The sequence below is a fragment of the Vanacampus margaritifer genome, chromosome 11 (assembly GCF_051991255.1).
Source record: "Vanacampus margaritifer isolate UIUO_Vmar chromosome 11, RoL_Vmar_1.0, whole genome shotgun sequence".
Lineage (NCBI taxonomy): Eukaryota > Metazoa > Chordata > Actinopteri > Syngnathiformes > Syngnathidae > Vanacampus > Vanacampus margaritifer.
This window is the reverse complement of record NC_135442.1, coordinates 14,839,799-14,858,022: the sequence shown is the minus strand read 5'-3', so window position 1 is coordinate 14,858,022 and position 18,224 is coordinate 14,839,799. Positions and strand designations below refer to the sequence as shown.

At 42.1% G+C, this 18,224-nt stretch overlaps 1 protein-coding gene across 7 annotated transcripts in view; it reads right to left on the bottom strand.

The window, feature by feature from the left end:
- LOC144060939 (cyclic AMP receptor 4) overlaps positions 1-18,224 on the bottom strand; it is a 104,946-nt gene that overhangs the window by 51,314 nt on the left and 35,408 nt on the right. For all 7 annotated transcript variants that reach the window (XM_077580902.1, XM_077580904.1, XM_077580903.1 and 4 more), the window contains 2 exons: positions 9,849-9,927; positions 715-762 (listed from right to left, as the gene is read on the bottom strand). In XM_077580902.1, the coding sequence (XP_077437028.1) occupies positions 715-762; positions 9,849-9,927 (127 nt within the window). The remainder of the gene's footprint in view (positions 1-714; positions 763-9,848; positions 9,928-18,224) is intronic.

Here is an 18,224-nt window from a genome sequence, read left to right as displayed (position 1 = left end):
GTTCATTCCCCCCCCCCCCCCACCCATTCGTGTTGACATGCAAATGTGGCAACAACAAAAAAAACAATGAGAAAAAAATCCTGCTTTTTGGTACGACTTTGATATTTTAGCTGGGAAAAAAAAAATTGGGGTCAATTTTGTCCAACTTTTTCCATGTTGGTGCATTTTATGCAGAAAAGCAAAACAGAAATTAGGGAACATGTCGTCTTTCACATCCGTTGCCACTCTTACACTACCTCAGCAGCTGAAAAATTGCAGAGTTGACTTTGTCCCCTCATTCCGTGTCGGTGCCGATTATACATAATAGCGGCACGGAAAATTGACAGGCAAATGCTGGCTTTTACAGGCAGAGTAAAATGTTGTACTGAATGAATCCTTTACATGTTGTATGCCATGCTCCCCCCCGCACCCCCTCGCGATTCCAGCGAGGTCAAAACCAGGCCCCGACAAGCTCCGATTTAAACGCGCGTTTATGTGCACATCCGCATTCATATACATGCAAAAGCACTCGCGCAGTAGGCGAGTCAAGAGTTCAAATCACTCCCTGCTGTTTTTTGAAACCAGCTCAGCGTGACTGCAGGAACTAATCCTGCACACGCTCTGATCCTCACGTTCACTGTGTGTGTGTGTGTGGTGTGTGCGCAATGTCAGTGTGTGTGTGTGTGTGCGTGTGCGTGTTGGGGGGAAGTGGCGGTCAGACGGGTCATTCATTACCTTTCGTCTCTCTCGCTCCAGGTTGAACGTTCCCAGCCATGACTGCATCTAGAGAGGACACAAAATGGAGGACAGGTTTCATTTAGACCCCGTGGTGTCCAAACTACAGCCCGGGGGCCATTTGCGGCCTGCCATACATTTTTTGCCGGTCCACGGCATATACTAAAAATAAGTTTTAACATGGCCACAATGCTATGTTATATATATAACTTTTCTAGCTATGCAAAGACACACAAATTACTGCCCAAATAGTAACTGAATTACTGTTTGTAACACTGTGGAGATGAAAATAATTCCGTTTCAAAAACAAAAATGGTTTCATCCACTTGCTGCTTAGTGTCAAGGTCCGATTTGTGAAAACATCCCATTAATGGCTTTTGATTAAATGTTCTTGTTGTGGTTCAGAATGTTGAGTTGGCTCTATTATAGTGGCACACAAAAATAAGCCTGAACTATTTGCTATATGACCGTTAGCAGTTTTAAAAAAATAACTACATTACATAAACAATGTATGATTTCTTCATTGATTTTACCGTGGTTAATAAATAAGTTAAAAAAAATTAAACGTGGCCCTTTCTATATGTGGCCCACGGAAGAAAACGGTTGGGACAGCCCTGATTTAGATGGTGACTCCCCCCCAAATAGAATACAAATAAAAATAATAAAAAATAAATAAAATAAAATAATAAAAAATAAATAATAAAAATAAAAATAATAATAATAAAAATAAAATAAAAATAAATAAATAAAAATCACAGATCAACTTCACGTTAGGGCTCTGACACTAGCTCACAAGGTGTAAAAATTCCCCACAAAATGGAGGACATATTTCATCTGGCCATTCTAAAAACATCTCACACCCCAATTCCATGGTGGTGCCATTTATACTGAACAGCAACAAAATGGTTGCTTTTAAAAGTAGTGTTCAGGGGACATCCATTATAGCTCTTTTTGGACATTCCAAAACACTTAGCCCGCCAGTTTCGTCTGCATGCCATTGATACAGAAATGCAACAGTGGCAAACGGTGTGTAAAGGGGCTCCCCGAAAATTCTAAAAATTGAAGGGTTGGCGGCTTTGTCCCTCCATTTTGTGTTTGTGCCATTAAATGCAGAGCAGCGACATTGGAAAAAGGCAGAAAGTGGTGGCTTTTACTGGCAAGCGTGTCCTTCCTGCATCCACGAAGGAAGGACACATAATTGAGCACAGATTTCAATTGGACATTCCAAACACACTTTGCTATTCCGTGTTAGTGGTGAGGAAGTCATCAGAAAATCGTTGACGCGAAACAATCAGATAATTTCTGAGCCCAATCTCTCCCCCCCCCCCCCATTCTGTATTACACAGAACATGACACTGACTCAAGGCGGAGAAAAAAAATAATGCAGGGTTGACTTTGTCCCGCCATTAATACAGAACAGCAACATTGAAAAAAATACATGCACAAAGTGGTGGCTTTTACTGAAAGTGTGACTGCATCTGTACATCAAGGACACAAATTAGCGGTTTGATTCAGACATTCCAAAAATACTTTCCCCCTGGTGCCGTTTACACAAAGGAGTGACACCAAACACGGTCGACAGGCAGTCAGAAAAGGGCTCACATTAGCCACTACTTCTAAAGGCGGAAAGTTCCACACAAAATGGAGGTTTGATTTGGACCTTCCAAATGCAGTCCCAAGATTCCATGTGGGTGCTGTTTATACAGAACCGAAGATCATTGCTTTTACAGGCCCTATGAAAGGGGCATCCATTATGGCTCTGATATTAAGGCAGAACATTTGCAGGTCACCTTTACCGAACCAATTCCCTGCCGGTGCCCGAAAAATGATGGCAGTGTGAAAACTGCATCCGAGCAGGAAGGACACAAAATGGAGGTTTGATTTTGGACATTTCAAAGAGGCTGCCCTGCAATTATGTGTCTGCGCCGTTTATACAGGATACTGCTACGTGAAAAACAGCAGAGTGAAAGGGGCTTCTATTAACTCATTCAGTCCCAGACATTTTCACTGAAGCAATACCCTGCGCTCCCGGCTGTTTTTGACTGCTTTTGCAAGGCCCACAGAATATTGTGTTCAATTGCTATAAAAAAATGGAACCCACCAAAAGAAAGATTAGAGTCCCTTCTTTCATCAGGAAAAAAAATTCTAAAATTTCTATCTGTTTCCGTTTTGCAGCAATTAGCATTAGAATATAGCTAAGTTTCCTCATTATTCACAAATCTATTTAGAAATGTGAGTAAAATAGTCTTTTTTCAACATGGCCCTGGTTGATCTCTTATACTCTACTGCCACCTGCTGGCCGTTTGTGTAATAACTACCGTTTCTTCAACCGATCTTTGCAGTTGAGAGACCGCATCAAAGCCTAACATAAAAAAAACATATAAATAGGTCTTTGAGACACTTCAAAAATTTAAAATAGAATGTATTTATACGTTTTTGGGAGCAAATGAGTTAAGGTAAAGAGAAAATTCTCAGGTCGACTTTATGTTGTCTGGGCCTGAAATTGGCATCAATGCAAAATCCTTTACTCATGAAGCCATCGACGAATAGGACGGACGGGAGCACTTCCCACCTTGTTAGCATTCAGACATGAAGTGGGAAATGATCAGCATCCTTGCTCACGAGGTGACACTAGGAAAAAGGGAATCTTTGAAGACGTATTAAAGGGAGAGAGGAGGGAGGGGGGGGGAATTGGAGCAAACACGGCAGACTGCTTCCTCCGGAGAGAATATGGGAATACTTTTCCTTTTGTCTCCTCTCTTGGGGGAATGCAGGGAAATGTCAACACACGCACGTGCACGCCCAAACACATGAGTGGGATTTGTAATGCTAGGATGGAGGCGGCGGTGGGGGAGGAAGCCAGAAGTTTTATGTAACGCAAGACATCAGAGGCAAATCTTTGAGGGTGGGGGGGCAGTGTGACACACGCGCACAAACACACACAGCCGCACACGCGCACAAAAGAAAGCAGCAACGATGCGCATGGCTCCTTCGTTCAGCTATTTATTAACTTCATGTTGCCATGGTTTCCGGGCGCCCTGACCGTCATTGCAAATGCGAGTGTGACCACGGCGTGTTTGCGCGGCGGCCCCCTCCGCGCCGAGCGCCGCTATCCATCAGAATCAACAAACGCCGCCGCCAAGTCTCCAACGCGCCTGCCTGACCTTTGCCGCAATTTCTCTTAAGCCACGCCACGGCGAGGCGAGCACATCAGCAGATTAAGTGTCGAGATGTGATGGAGGGAAGGAACGGGCACGGACAAATCACATCCGTAAACACTTCAAGCGCGCTATAGGACCACCCTGTCGGAACTGATAATGGCTCCCTTGCTGATTTCCTCCTACATTTTTTTGCAGCTTTAAAATTGCAAACTAAGGTGCTACTTTTACAAGACATATTTTTTTTTTTAGGTTTCACATAGTAGAATTCCTGTTCACAAGAACCTATAAAAAAAGGTTTGAATATTTTGCAATACTATATGTATACCTGGCCAGTAGTTGCTGCAGTAAGATCACTGCAGTAAGATCACAGCATTAAAGCGTTAGTAAACAACATTAGATAGTGTGCTTATGGCTGATTTTTAACTATGTAAACTTTGGGTCACATTTTTAAAAATGTTTTGGTATCAAAAGCATAAATAAAGTTAGCTTGACTGAAATCCATTGAAGTGCACAAAAATGTTCAAACAGGACTTCACTGCAGTGTTAGTTAGTACACAACATTAATATTAGGGGTGTCAAAATGAGTGAGTTAATTTTGAGTAAATTTAAAGTTCCTGTAACGGCACAATTTTTTTAACGTGATTACTGACTGCCCCTTACTTGGAAAGCGTGTACTGGGGCAATTCCAGTCGCAACGCAGCAGATACGTCCATGTCAAAATTTAGCAGTAATAAATTTAGTAATAAATTATTTAATATATTTGTGGAGACTGGGGTCAAGTTGCATTTTACAATTTAAAAAATGTGCAAGTTACTTCATGTTAAAGATTAGATAGCTCTTAATATGAAAAAAAAATGCACCGAGCTGACACCGTCTTACAAATGCAATTATGCCATCTAGTGGCAGAAAAATGACCACAACACAAATCAATATCACATTCATGTTTTACATCTTTTTAATTTTAACTCAATTATATGAATTATTATGAAATTACTGTATCAATGACAAAAATGCAGCCATATTTCTATTGAACATGTTTTTTCAGTTTTGTTAACAAGAGTATAAAAACCTTTAGAATAGATATAAAATTTAGGATTAACCATGAGTTAACTATTGAAGTCATGCCATTAATTAGGCTAAAAAAATTGAATCGCCTGACACCTCTAGTTAATACAGTATACATTGGCGTTGCGCAAAACATGTTAGTACAAGACGTTAGTTCACAAAGTTGGTTCACGACCTTAGTTCACTACGTTAGCTCCTGATGTTAGCCCACGTGTTGCAAGTAAGGAAAGTATCTTAAATTTGCTAGAAATCGCTAAATGACGTCATCGCCTAATTTGCATAATCAGCAATTTGCATGTAATTGTAATGGCCGCTGTAGGAGAGAGGAATAACGTCGTGCGAGAGGCAAAAAAGTGAGTTAAAAAAAACACCCTAAATATGTTTAGAACTACAAATGAATCTTTTTTTAATTTTTTTTATTTTGCCTTTAAAATAGGCCATCACTTCACTTCTCAAAATAACTTAATGACTTAAATGCTTTGTCCACCAGAAAAAAAATGTTAGATTAGTCGCTAGTTGCTTTTGACCAAAAAAAAGTCGGCATGAGGTTTTGGAAAGTTGCCAGATTAAGCCAGAAAGTCATCAAGTTGGCAACTCTGGTTGGCCCACAACATTGGTTCGCGACGTTAGCACACAACGTTAGCTCACCATATTAGTTGAATAATTAACCAATAAACGTAAAATTAACAAGATAACCAGCAATACATGCATGGCATGCTAATTAGCGCAATGCTACAGAAACATTTTCCAGTTTATTAGTTTTTTTTGGCATGCTGGCTTTATTTTAATTGTAAAAATACCAAGGAAAATAAGAAGGAAGGGGATGAGCCACTGGAGTCGGGCCACTCTTAATAGTGATAGAAGCTCAGCCACCGTAACGGCCTGATAAAAACTTAATTTCAAATGTAACAGGACAAACTCTTTCACGGAGTGTTAGTCAGAAATGTCTGCGACACAAACTGAGCAGACGTGTTCAAAAAATATAAATAAGATGCTACAAGGCTTTATTTGTGTTTCAGTAAGATGTTGTGGTGAGTGTTTTTTTTTGTTTTTTCTTTTTGGTGGTGAGTGTTAAGGGTCTGGCTGTATATTGTACATCAGGTCCATGATTGACTGCAAAATCTTCCCTTGCGGACGATGTAGTCCATTAAAATCAGTTTACGAGATTGGTTCACGCCATTGGTTCAGTGTTAGCACGTATCATTAGCAGAGAGTGTGCTTAACTTACATGAGATGGGATATACCCACCATCCACCTGAATAAGATAAGGCGTCTAAAAGAACGATTGGCCGAATGGTTGTGTGACTATATGGCTGGTTGCGCAAAATGGAGGTCAAACGAGATAAATTAACACCCAAAAAACAAATCTCAAAGGCTTTTAGTTGGACATGACTGAGGAACACACAGACGGAGGAATCATAAATTACATTCAATTTAGTTCTCAAGCTGCACACAGCCCTTCAGTGTTTATTTCTTGAAAGCCACGGCGTCGACACAGGCTTGGAAGACTAATGAGCTACGCGGTAATTATCTCCCGCAATCTCGCTGCCTCGCTATGCGAAAAAACGTCTGCGTCCAGCCTGTGCTGTCGCCGCCTCTCCTCCATCCCACCCTCCCAATGCTCGCTCCTTGCCTCTCCGTCGAGCGAGGCGCCACCTACCTTCCCCGCTTTCAAAGCTTTTTGAGATTCTTTCAAGTGAGACAGCCTGCAGCGGAGGGGGAGATAAAGGCGCAGCTCTTCATAAATGTGATAGAGGATGCAAAACGGCAGAGTGAAGGGCGAGACAGGTGGAGCGAGACGGGAAAGCGTGCGGGGGAAGAATGACGGGGTAGAGAGATGGGAGGGCAAGACAGGTGAAAAGTGTGAAATGGTGGCGGCTTTTTTTATAGCTATATTGAGGATTTCTCTTTCACAAAGAGGGCGCTAGCGTCCAACAAAATCTGCATATAGCGATCACTTAGTCAACAACATTAGCACATGATGTTAGCTTACAGGGTTAGCTCAGTGTTAGCTCTGGATTAGTAAAACAATAGTTAATTATGTTGATGCTGGCAGGTCCAGAAAGTAAAAAGTCTGCCACAGTTTGGCTTTAGCCCCTTGTGCTAGCTAGCTAGCTCCATAGCAGGTAACCAAGCACCCGGGGAGCTAGCTGGGGAGCTTGCTAGCTAGCACCTGGGGTAGGGTTTTGGAATTGCTACCTCTGCGTGAGTAGCATGCAACGTTAGTACGCAATATAAATACACAATGTAAATAGATAATGTTAGCATGGGACTTAATTGTACAGTGTGCTCTGCATCTCAGTATACACTTGTAAGACACAACTTGACTACACAACTAGCGACGTCTGAGAATTGAAATCAATACAGGTTAAAAAATGTCTGAATGGGCAAAAAACAGATTTGATTCACACTCACACTGAGTGCTCACTGAATGTGCAACATTAAAGCCGGCTTTCTGTTGTAGCTTGAACCCCACTTTCAATTCTCCATAAAAGAAATCCGATTCTGGATTCTAAACTCAAGTGCGCCACTGGGCTTTGTGCACAGTGCTGTCATATCGCAGGAATGTCAGCTATGCGGACCTTGTGGAATGCCGCCTCCGGGCTTTTCGACTGCGCCCTCAATGGAAAAGAACACAGCCTCGATGCGAGCCAGAGGGGAGATCGATCCAATCAAACACTTCGCCCAAAGAGCAATGCTATTTATCGAGTAAAGACAATTGGCAAAACGTTACATTAGAGGAGTGCGTGAGTGAACAATAGGCTGGAATGAAGGAGATTTGGATTGTTCACTGTCTACTGTGCATCAAGGAATAAGGAAAATGAAAAGCAATCTGAAAGACTTTCAGTGTGAATTCAGGCTGTTAATCATCTATAGCTGTAGTTGTATCTGTATTCACACGTGTGTGTGTGTGTGTGTGTGTGTGTGTGTGTGAAACTTCAGTCAAATGCCACAAGCTGTACAATTATATACCTTGAAGGTCAAACCCCTGCCACATGACATTTCAGCAAAACTTGTGAGATTTTGACTCAATTAACTAATGCCGTCTACTAATGTCTTGAAATAATGTCTTTAATATTGTTGTGAATCAACGTTGTGAAGCAACATCAGAACACATGAAAACCAATGTTTTCAACTCTGTGAACCAATTTGTGAGCCACTGCCGTGAACCGTTGCGAACAAACACTGTGAACAAACTTTATGAATCAGCATCGTGAACCAATGTCATCAACTAACATTGGTAAATAATATGGTCAACGTCACCTACTCACGTCATGTACTAGCATCGCAATCTGCGGACTGATGCAATACAATACTTGATAAAAGATATACACTTAAAAATGCATCTAGCAATACCTATAAAACGCCACTAGGGGGCAGTATCACTACAAACAATATTTTTTTCAAGCGTTTTTTAAATTTAGTTAGTTTTAATTCGTTTTCAGGGTGGTTCTGTTAGTTTTTATTAGTTTTAGTTATTCCATAAATGCTTAGTTTTAGTTTAGTGTTAGTTAGTTTCAGTATTAGTTTTTTTGTTTTGTTTTTTAAAGTGTGTATTACTTGTGCGCAATATTTAAAAAACACCATGGGATTAATGTCATCTGAAGGTGCTTTTTTATTGGCTGCTGCTTGATGACGTCACTTTAGCGTGACACACTTTCAAACGTCCTTGTTCCGGTTAATATCAAAATAAATAAACTTAAAATCACATTTAAAATCATCCCCAAAGTCCCATGCATTAAATTGATTACCAAAGAGTAAAACGAAGGACATTTTTGCTATAATTATAGTTTTAGTTAGTTTTGTAAACATAAAATGTAGTTTGTTATTTTATTTTATTTTTTTTAAGCATTTTCGTAATTTAATTTAATTAATGGAATTGTTTTTTGAATTTAAGTTTGAGTTTTTTAGTTAGTTAGTTTTAGTTAACTAAAATAATCTTGGTTATGAGGGACCCACAGCTGGGAAAGCTCGTGAGCCTGTCTTCTCAGCCAGGAGCGGCTGGGCGGTGGCTCCTCCCGAGTCCCCAACTCAGTGCCGAATTGAAACATTTTATGAAGCGGAGAGAAAACTAAACTCAAGGGCTAACGTGGGAAATATTCATATCGCCACACCCTGTTTCAATTCGCCATTGCTGGTCGATGACAGTGCTAAGCCGGCGTTTTCAAACTGTTTGAACAATGTGACAAATGTTTTTTTTCTCTTTAAATATCTAGAACAATCTGTTATAGACGTAACAAGTTATCATTCAGTGATTTCTGTAACAAAATATGGATTATGCATAATATTTAACAGCTCTGGTTCTAGTAGTTGTTAACTACCTTTTACACTGGCAGTTAAGAATGTTAAAATATGAATTAAACAAAGCTCATAGAGCTATTAATGGTTATATGACGCCCTGGAACAAATTTTGTATTTTGATTATTTCCTATGGGGGAAAAAAAATCAAATTGTAATTGCTTTTCCTGTCCAAACCAGGTTTTGGAGGTAGCTTGAAGTAAATAGACCTCTTAGACTAAAATTAAATGCAAAAAAAAAAAAGCTCATTTCTATTCCAGCTTGCATAGAAGCGCAAAAATCAAGGTCATGAAAAAAAAAGTGGAATTTAAAAATAAGACTATGGGGAAAGGTTCATTGCCAAGTTCTGCGAAGGCTGCAAGCTTGAACATAGTCGGGTGTTGAAAGCCTCCGGGCAGGTCAGACTAACCTGGCGGAGGAGGCAACAAAGGCAAATTATCCAAAATGTCAGTTATTTATAGGCGCACTTCCGGACGCCGACCCGGCTGAGCACTCGCGTTTGCCTCTGTTCACTCACACATACTTCCATCTCATTTTCACCGTTGATTTGACGCATCTTCAAAAGGTCACAAAGCATACGGACGCGGCCTAATGACCGCACTCACTCACCCGGTTATTGGCCACGCAGATGATCCTGGCGTAGCAGCAGATCATCAACAGGATGAGAGTGAACAGAGGCACGTACCATCTGCGATGTGACGGCAGAGAGGGAAAAAAAAACATGAACCAGGATTCAGGAAGGGCCAATGCAAGGGTTTTAATTATTAAACACATACAGTAAACAAGGGGTGAGCAACCCGTGAGAGCACTTGATAAGACTCGCATTGCAATTCTTAACACAGATAAAACTACATTTAACTCACAGAATTTGTTGGATTATTGCTTTTTTTTTTTCATCAAATGAGCCATAGAGCCACACATTTATATTTAAGGGACAATGTATAATTTTTTTGGGACATCTAGTAGTGAACTAATAGAATGCAATGACCTAAGTTCGAAGCACATGCATTATCGCAAAGCTCTTCTCCTTGGGGTACCCGTAGCAGAAAGATGGCGGCCTCCTGTAAGGTGCGGCACAATCTATGTAATATGATTAGTGATTACTCGACCTACGGTCATTGATCAAACATCTGCTGTGAATTTTTCCATTTAGTTCATTGTTAGAGCAAGAAAAAAAGTACTGAAAGTTCCAACAGTTGGACGTGCATTCTAAAGTTTAGAGCAGGTTACCTTTAAAGATGATAATGCATTTTATATCCGTATCCCTGTTTGATTTCATTTTGAAATCTCACTAGTGAACTATTCACTCAGCTATTTCTTACAATATGTTCTAAATGAAAGTTTTTGACAGAAAACACTTCTAAGCACTTCTCAAACCTAAAAACGGATTATTACAATTGAAGCATTTTGAAGAATTTCAAGCACCCGCAAAACTCTTCTTCTAACTGACCGCTCGCGTCGTACTCATCCGGCTGGTTAATTAAGGTCGCAGGAGCTACGACGTGTGGCGCCGTTTTAGTGAGGCGCGGAGAGACAAAGGCGGCAAAGTCACCGGAAATACACAGCGTTCTTTTGAGATGAAGCGCTGACAATCAAGGGGAGGCGCTGCGTAGCAAAAAAAAAAAAGTCAGGTATTTCTGACCGGATGAAAGAAAAAATGAGGCAGGCGAGAGAAACGAGGCGAAGGGAGGGGAGAGAGGTGGGGTGGTGATGGCTTTGTTGGAATGGCAGCTTTGTGTTATGCAACCTCTCGGGAGGTGATGTAAGCTCGGAGGTGTTTCAACCTCTCCCTGTAATCACAAAACGGGGCCTTTGTCTCGCTTTGATAGGCAGGTTCGCGGACGCTGCTCGTCTGTTCTGCACAAGTGCCGTGCCAAAAAATACAGGCTTGCCCAAGCCAGTGTGAACATCCGGCACCAGCTGAACGAAGCTCGAGCCGCAAACCTTTTTAGTACGTAAAGAATTACGCCATAAATATGAAATCTTAGAAATTTATTTAAGTTCAAGTTCAATACAATGGAACCTCAAAAAGCAATTTGTTGAAGGACGCTCACCGACTTCCAGTTGCAAAATCATTTTTGCAATTGGAAATAAATCAGTTTGCATGGCCAAGGTTTAATGTAAAGTTTTCACATTCCAAAAAGAAGTTTACTACAATATAACAACGTTAAAAAAAACAACTTCAGTAATAAGTGCTAAAGTTACCTCAGCTATTTCTAATTTGAACATTCTTAATTGGCACCCAAGTGTAGAAAATATTAACCACGACAAAGGAAAAAACAACAAGAAATACCGTGTTAACTCTTTAATTTCCCTCTCACGTGAGAATAAATGTATCGTCTGTTAACAACCCTGTCAAATTTGACAGATTTATTTTATTTTATTTTTTTAAAAAGAAGTCCACACGTATATAAAGTGAGGTTTCAAAATTGTGGAAACTCAAGCAATTCTCTCCGCTGTCAAATGCCGGGGAGTGTCTGCTGCATGCGTAGAAACCACGCCCCGTTCAACTGTCAATCAAATAACGCAACTCCAACATGGATTAATTACTTTGCCTACACATAACTGGATATTTGAGCCGCAAAAATATATCCGCTTAAAGCCTCAATTGCCTGGAACATATCCTACCAGTTTGCCGTGGGGCTTTTCTGCACAACGACAACAAGGCGCTCTAAAACAGCCACGCTAGCACAAAAGCCTGGTCGACATGCTGACTTTCACATTGGACATTTTATTATTCACCCTTTCTCACTTTTACACCTTTCTCTGCAGTGCGTGCACTCACAGCTGACAACGAGGAGCTCTAAATAAGCCAAGCCAGCCCGTCAAGTCAGACAAAAAAATAATAATTGAAACCCCCCTCCCCACAATGGGGTATATGCCCCATTGTGGGGAGGCAGGACTTCTGACTTCCTGGTTTTCACACATCAGCTTTTGTTTCTGTTTCCCAGTTCTTGCGCTTCCACCTTTGTGCCCCTCTGTTGCGCGTTCTCGTGGACGGGTGCGAGTGTGTAATGTGTCTGTCTCAGTTGTCCGAAGCATTTCACTGAGTTGAGACACGGTTGGGGGGCGCAGGGTAAGGGTGCGAGTGTTGGAACGCGGCCATCAGTGGCCGGAAACGACGCTGATGTGTGAAGTCGGAAGTCCGTGGCATCTACCCTATTCTGCCTTTTCTTGTGTGACGTGCGTGCACTCATGGCCAACAACAAGGCACTTGGAAGCGGACAGGCATAAGCGGACAATCCAAAAAAAAGATGCAGTTTCGTGGTGTAGACAGCTTGTTGACACAATTGCAATTAGAAGTAACGGATACAGTTTGGGAGTGGAGACTCATGCCTGACTCCAAAGTGTGTGACAAAGGGCCTTTTTTTTTTTTAATCATACCCAAAAATCTGGAAACGAGAAATGGTGAAAAATGTTTAACGCTATCTCCATAATTGACAACATGGTTGTCAGTCTTTGCACATTATCGGCGATAACCTTCAGACATATACAATTTATTTCAAAACACATTTCTGAATTCACTTAAGTGAGGACATCTATGATAACACTAGAGCCAGGGGGACCACCAAGTCATTTTGGCTCATCGTCATCTTTTGGATGTTTCCGAAAAATACATTCACAAATAGTCTTCATGCACGAGTGTCTGTCATACTGTGATATTGCCGTACATGTATCAAACGAGACTTTCAGGCATTGGTAGGCAGCCCAAGCACGGACATGCATTGTTAGTCAGTTAGTCGCAGGTTGCCGACTTGGCAAGACCGCACCTGTCGCATCTTAATGCATCCAACCTGATGGATGGATCAGGATGGATGCATTCATCCATTTTTCATAGCCGACTACTTATCCTGTTCACAGTAAGCTCAGAGCCTATCCCTGCTAACTTCAGGCGAAAGGTGAACTATGTCCTAGTCTGGTCACCCGTCAACTGGGACATAGAGTATCTGGCGAAAATCCAGAAAGGCGGAATCTGGATTTGAACCCCCAAGCTCACAATTGTGAGACAGATGTGCAGGTCAATGAATCAGTGACAAAAAAAACATTAAAATAAATCCCGTGATGTTAACATTGCGGGACATCATCAATGGCGGCCCCAAAAACGTTCAAACATTGATGCACGCTGATCTGACTTTTGGTGTGAAACGCTAATGTCATTCATAACAAAGGTCCGATTTTGTACAACATTATCGGCAGCATTTTTCCTGTAAATTTACTTGAATTGGAAACTGGTCAATTTTAGGGGGCTTCAACTCAAAGATTTCACTGTCTGAATAAAAATAAAACCGTCATTTAAAGCAACATGTACAAAAGGTAAATATCACTCCCTTAGCGTTAAAATGGAAAAATGAAATTCAAACAAAACTTTTCATTGGCGGCGGCAATTCAGGATGGTCGGCGGCACTATTTTCACAGCGGGAAACGCGCCGCGGAGAAGCAACGCTGTTTTATATGCGTTCCCTCAAGTCTGGTAGGAAACATCAATAAACAAAGAAGAGTCTCTTTGAACACGCGTGTGTGTGTGCGTGCGCGCACGCGGGTTCAATAATGGCATGGGACAATGATGAAAGCATTTCAAGGGAAGGGGGTGTTAGGGGACCGATGCGAGCGTCACCTCATGTGATTTAATAACCCGCTCTCCGGAATAAACAGCGTCCAATTACGGCAGCGCACGTCCCATTAATGACGGAGGGACGGGGTGGGCGGATGGCGGCGAGCGGAATGGGAGGGGGTGGCATTTTTAACGATAGCGAGCGAGGGGAGGCGGGGGGCTTGGCGGCGAGGAGGGAGAGAATGACGGGCGGCAGCTACAAAGTGCTCTAATTAGCATGATAATGATCTGCCATTAGAGCCCTGCTCTACAGCTGTGCTCTACCCGGAGCGAGACGGGAAGGAAAAGAAGCAGAGAGGCAAATAGAGGCAGGGAGAAAAGGAGATTCTGAGTGGGTAGGGCATGACAAAGATGAGGACAGGAATAAAGGTGAAGATGGTGGGGGGGATTGGGGGGACAAGAGGATAGTAGGTCGCCAGCAGAAAAGAGAGAAATTAGAAAGCGGCGCAGGGTGATTAAAAATAGAGCAAGCGTGGCGTAAAGGGGCTGACGGGAGATGAATGTCTAAAAAAAGACGGATAACAGCGGAGGAGAGTTGGCGGGAAGGACTGGTGAGCAAGCGGTTGAGGGAGAGAGAGAAAGAGAGAGAACGAGTGAGGGGGCTTGAAACTTGGAGAAAGATCTTCAGAGGCACGCGCGTAGATTGAATCCCTCCGCCTCAGCCTACCGTTGCGCCCCCCCCCCTCCCCCCCAATCCCTCCATCCTCCCTCTGAAGTGAAGGACGTGGCGCGGATGAAAGGAGCCTTAATGGAAGCGCTCAGCGGAAGATGAGAGTGCAGCAGGGACCCGTCGTTCCTGGTTAGCGCTCGACTGCGGCGGCTCAACTTTGACCCACTGCTCCGCCAGAGATCAAAATCTACCTATTCAACCACTTGCACAAGGGCTGGGACAAACTGAGAGACAAAAAAAAAAAAGGAACACGTATAGGCCAAAGGTTGCATCTCACCAGACTCACACGTACAAATGTACTTTTAAAATATATTTTTTTTAAATCAGATACAGGTCACATATAAGCCAAGAAAAAATCTGATTTGGGTGCATTTGCCTGCAGTGTGAACATAGTCTTTGTTGTAGTAATTGTCAAAGGTGGGCATTGTATCAATATTTAATCCGTCAATGACGGTCACCCATTTTGTTGACGATTGACGAGAAACTTTAAAAAAAAATGTCAAAGTTAGCATTAACGGAAGTAGGCTTTCGTCCGTAAATGTTATCGTCAATAAATTCCACAAAATGTTAATGACATATTTGACGATTGACAGAATGTTGACGGATTCCCTCCTCAAATGACGGAAACGTTGACGGACGCTCATTTTGCTGCACAATCGCCGAATAAGGGATTGGCGGTTCGGCTCGAAATATTGACGGATTGACAATGACCAAAGGATGTCGCGACTGTTGACGATTGCCGAATGAAGGACGTTCAAAATTGATCACTTCTGGTAATTGTTCATCATTGTCACCGTGATCCGAAAACTAGTGATATCCCTCCACAACTGCATGGTTACAATAAAATGACGGACTGACGATGACGAATCAGCAACATTTAGTCAAATGCCCCACCTCTGGCTAGAACACACTGCTGCCCAGTGATTGGTCGACATATATTCTCTTACTTTCACCTTAAAACAACACATAAAAATTACCTAGATTATGAATCATTGTTAAGTGAAATCCTGCAAGTATCAATGGAAACGCAAAATCATAACTATAGATGTGAATTGATTCCCAGCAATTCGACTCAAAGGGATCGATTCTTCTTTCAAACGTAAATAATGCAGGTCTAATAAATCTGATTCATCAGACCTCAAAACTCAAAATTAAAACGCAGCACTCTATTTTGAATGAAACAAATAATATTGCTGATAGATTGGACTACATGTGCAGTGCACTTCTTGTACAAATGTTCCCCATTGTGGAACAAATAAAAGTTGTTTTATCTTATGTTAAAAATATTATATAAATACACCACAGCTTTGCTTGGGTGGGGACATCTGTCGCTTGGCTGGGCCACTTGTTTGGAGAGTCGGGTTCGGTCTGTGTGGTATTTTTAAGAAGCTGTCTAGTATTTCTTTTTTATTCATTTTATTTACACCTCAACGCACAGAGCCAACATCCATACATCTACTTGTATAGCAAGTCACTACTGACACTACTTTTTCATCTCTCATTTCTTTCTCATGTGTCAACATTTCTTATCTACGTACACACTTTACATGATGACCCTAGTGTTCAGACTGAGTTACAACATTTGCATAAACCAGGGACTTCCCAACAAGATGGCAAACTTGTCTAAGGTGTGTTCCTGAAACTCTCCAACAGTTAACTCACTCACTCCCAGCCATTTTAAATGAAGTAATCCCCTTCACTCCGAACTGTTTTACTGGATTATGACTGATTTTGCATTTATATTGCTATAAAAACATGGAACCTACCAAAAGAAAGATTAGTCTCTTCTTTCATCAGAAAAAAAATTAATAAAAATAATTATATACATATATATATATATATATATATATCTTTTTCCGTTTTGCAGCAATTAGCATTAAAATATATAGTTATATATTATATCATTATTCACAAATCTAGAATTGTGAGTAAATGAGTTTTTTTTTTTCAACATGGCCCTGGTTGATCTCTTATACTGTGCTGCCACCTGCTGGTCGTTTTTGTAATAACTACCGTTTCTTCACCCGTTCTTTGCAGTTGAGAGGCTGCATCAAAGTCTGCTCTAGCATTAAAAAACACACACATAAAAAATGTATAAAAATACGTCTTTGGGACACTTAAAACATTTAAAATAAAACATATTTATACGTTTTTGGGAGCAAATTAGTTAATCAGATAGATGAGAAGTGAACAAAATGAAGAAATATATATTAATCAACCAATTTGAGGGGAAAAAATGGCAACATTAATGAACATTTTGAAAATGTAATTGTCCAGAATAGTTTACCTAGAATTTGTCAAGCTGCACCCAACCAACCTTCCACAAATAGCCTACCATACTAAACTTATATGGGAAACGGAGCTCAGTTGACAACTATGCGCAACTAAGTCACAATGACATTGCATGGAAGAATTCAAGGTCTGGTTCTGTGAATGCTAGGAAGCATCCATATATCATTGGTGTCATCATACTTAAAATTCCAGGACCCATGAATGCTTTGTGTCAATTGGTCCAATAACTAACATAGCTAAAATCCCCCCTGTGGTCATTACCATTCATTCGTATCGCACGGGGTCAACGACACGCCGCCGACAGGGACACGGGAACGCTGACTCAGCACAACTCCGACGCGCTGAGTCAACCCCTTGAAATTCAGCACCTCCGCCTCACGAGGCCCCGTCCTCTGCGCCTCGCTCCTGCCGAGCGTAGCCTGTCGCGTCGGCGTGCTCGGATGAGCGCTGATGAAGACACACGGCGCGGCGTGGCCAGAGACGAGGGGCCATCCATTTCTCTTAGGCTCATCTCCATTTCCGCTACGGCGCCGCCAGCCTCCCTCCCTCCCTTTTCCCTCCCTCTCCCGCTGAGTTATGCCCGCTCTCTCCCTCTCACGCCTTCCATCTTTCTAATTTTCACCTTTAATGCAGCAACCTTTCGCCCGGCTGCCAACAGCGGCGCGCGTGTTTTAACGCGTGCGCTTCCTCCTTGACGGGCGCTGCCTTGGCCTCTAATCTCTCATCTGGTTTGATGTAATTAGAGCTAATGATGATTCCCTGATCCTCTGAGCGGCTCGTCCCCCTGGGCCACAACAGCGAGGAAAACTAGAAAGAGCCGGGGAGCAGAAGAGGGCTGATAAAAGAGACACAGGCTCGTTTAGCACAGCTGATAGCATGTTGTGTGTGTGTGTGTGTGTGTGTGTGTGTGTATGCGCCTGCCTTGTGTGTGCTTATTTGTTTAGAAAGATTGATTCCCTGCTGATGCCGCGAGCAGCAACGCAATTACCTTGCCTCATAGCGAAGCGTTGTCGTTTGTGTGTGTGTGTGTGTGTGCGTGTGTGCTAAAGTGTCGGGGGTTGATTGGCGGCGCGCTCGCAGACTTAGGGCCGGCTGCGAAAAGTGCCAAGCAGGAATAATCTTTCATAGCCGTTCTGAACGTTAAATACACAAGCAGCGACTTGTCTGATGGTGGGAAAGAACACTTTTTAGCCAATTGAAGCATAACCCGAAGGCTCCCCGATTTGCATCACTGACTGTGTCTCTCCTTTCCCACATGTGAGGGCATTGTAGTATGCAGTAAAACTAGTGGTGCTATGGATCATCATTGATCCGTGGTCGGTTCGGATCGCCCACGATCGTGGGACTGGTTGGTGGGGGAAAAAAACAACAGTGCGCAATCACCATGGACACCATTCAAGCATGTCAAGGA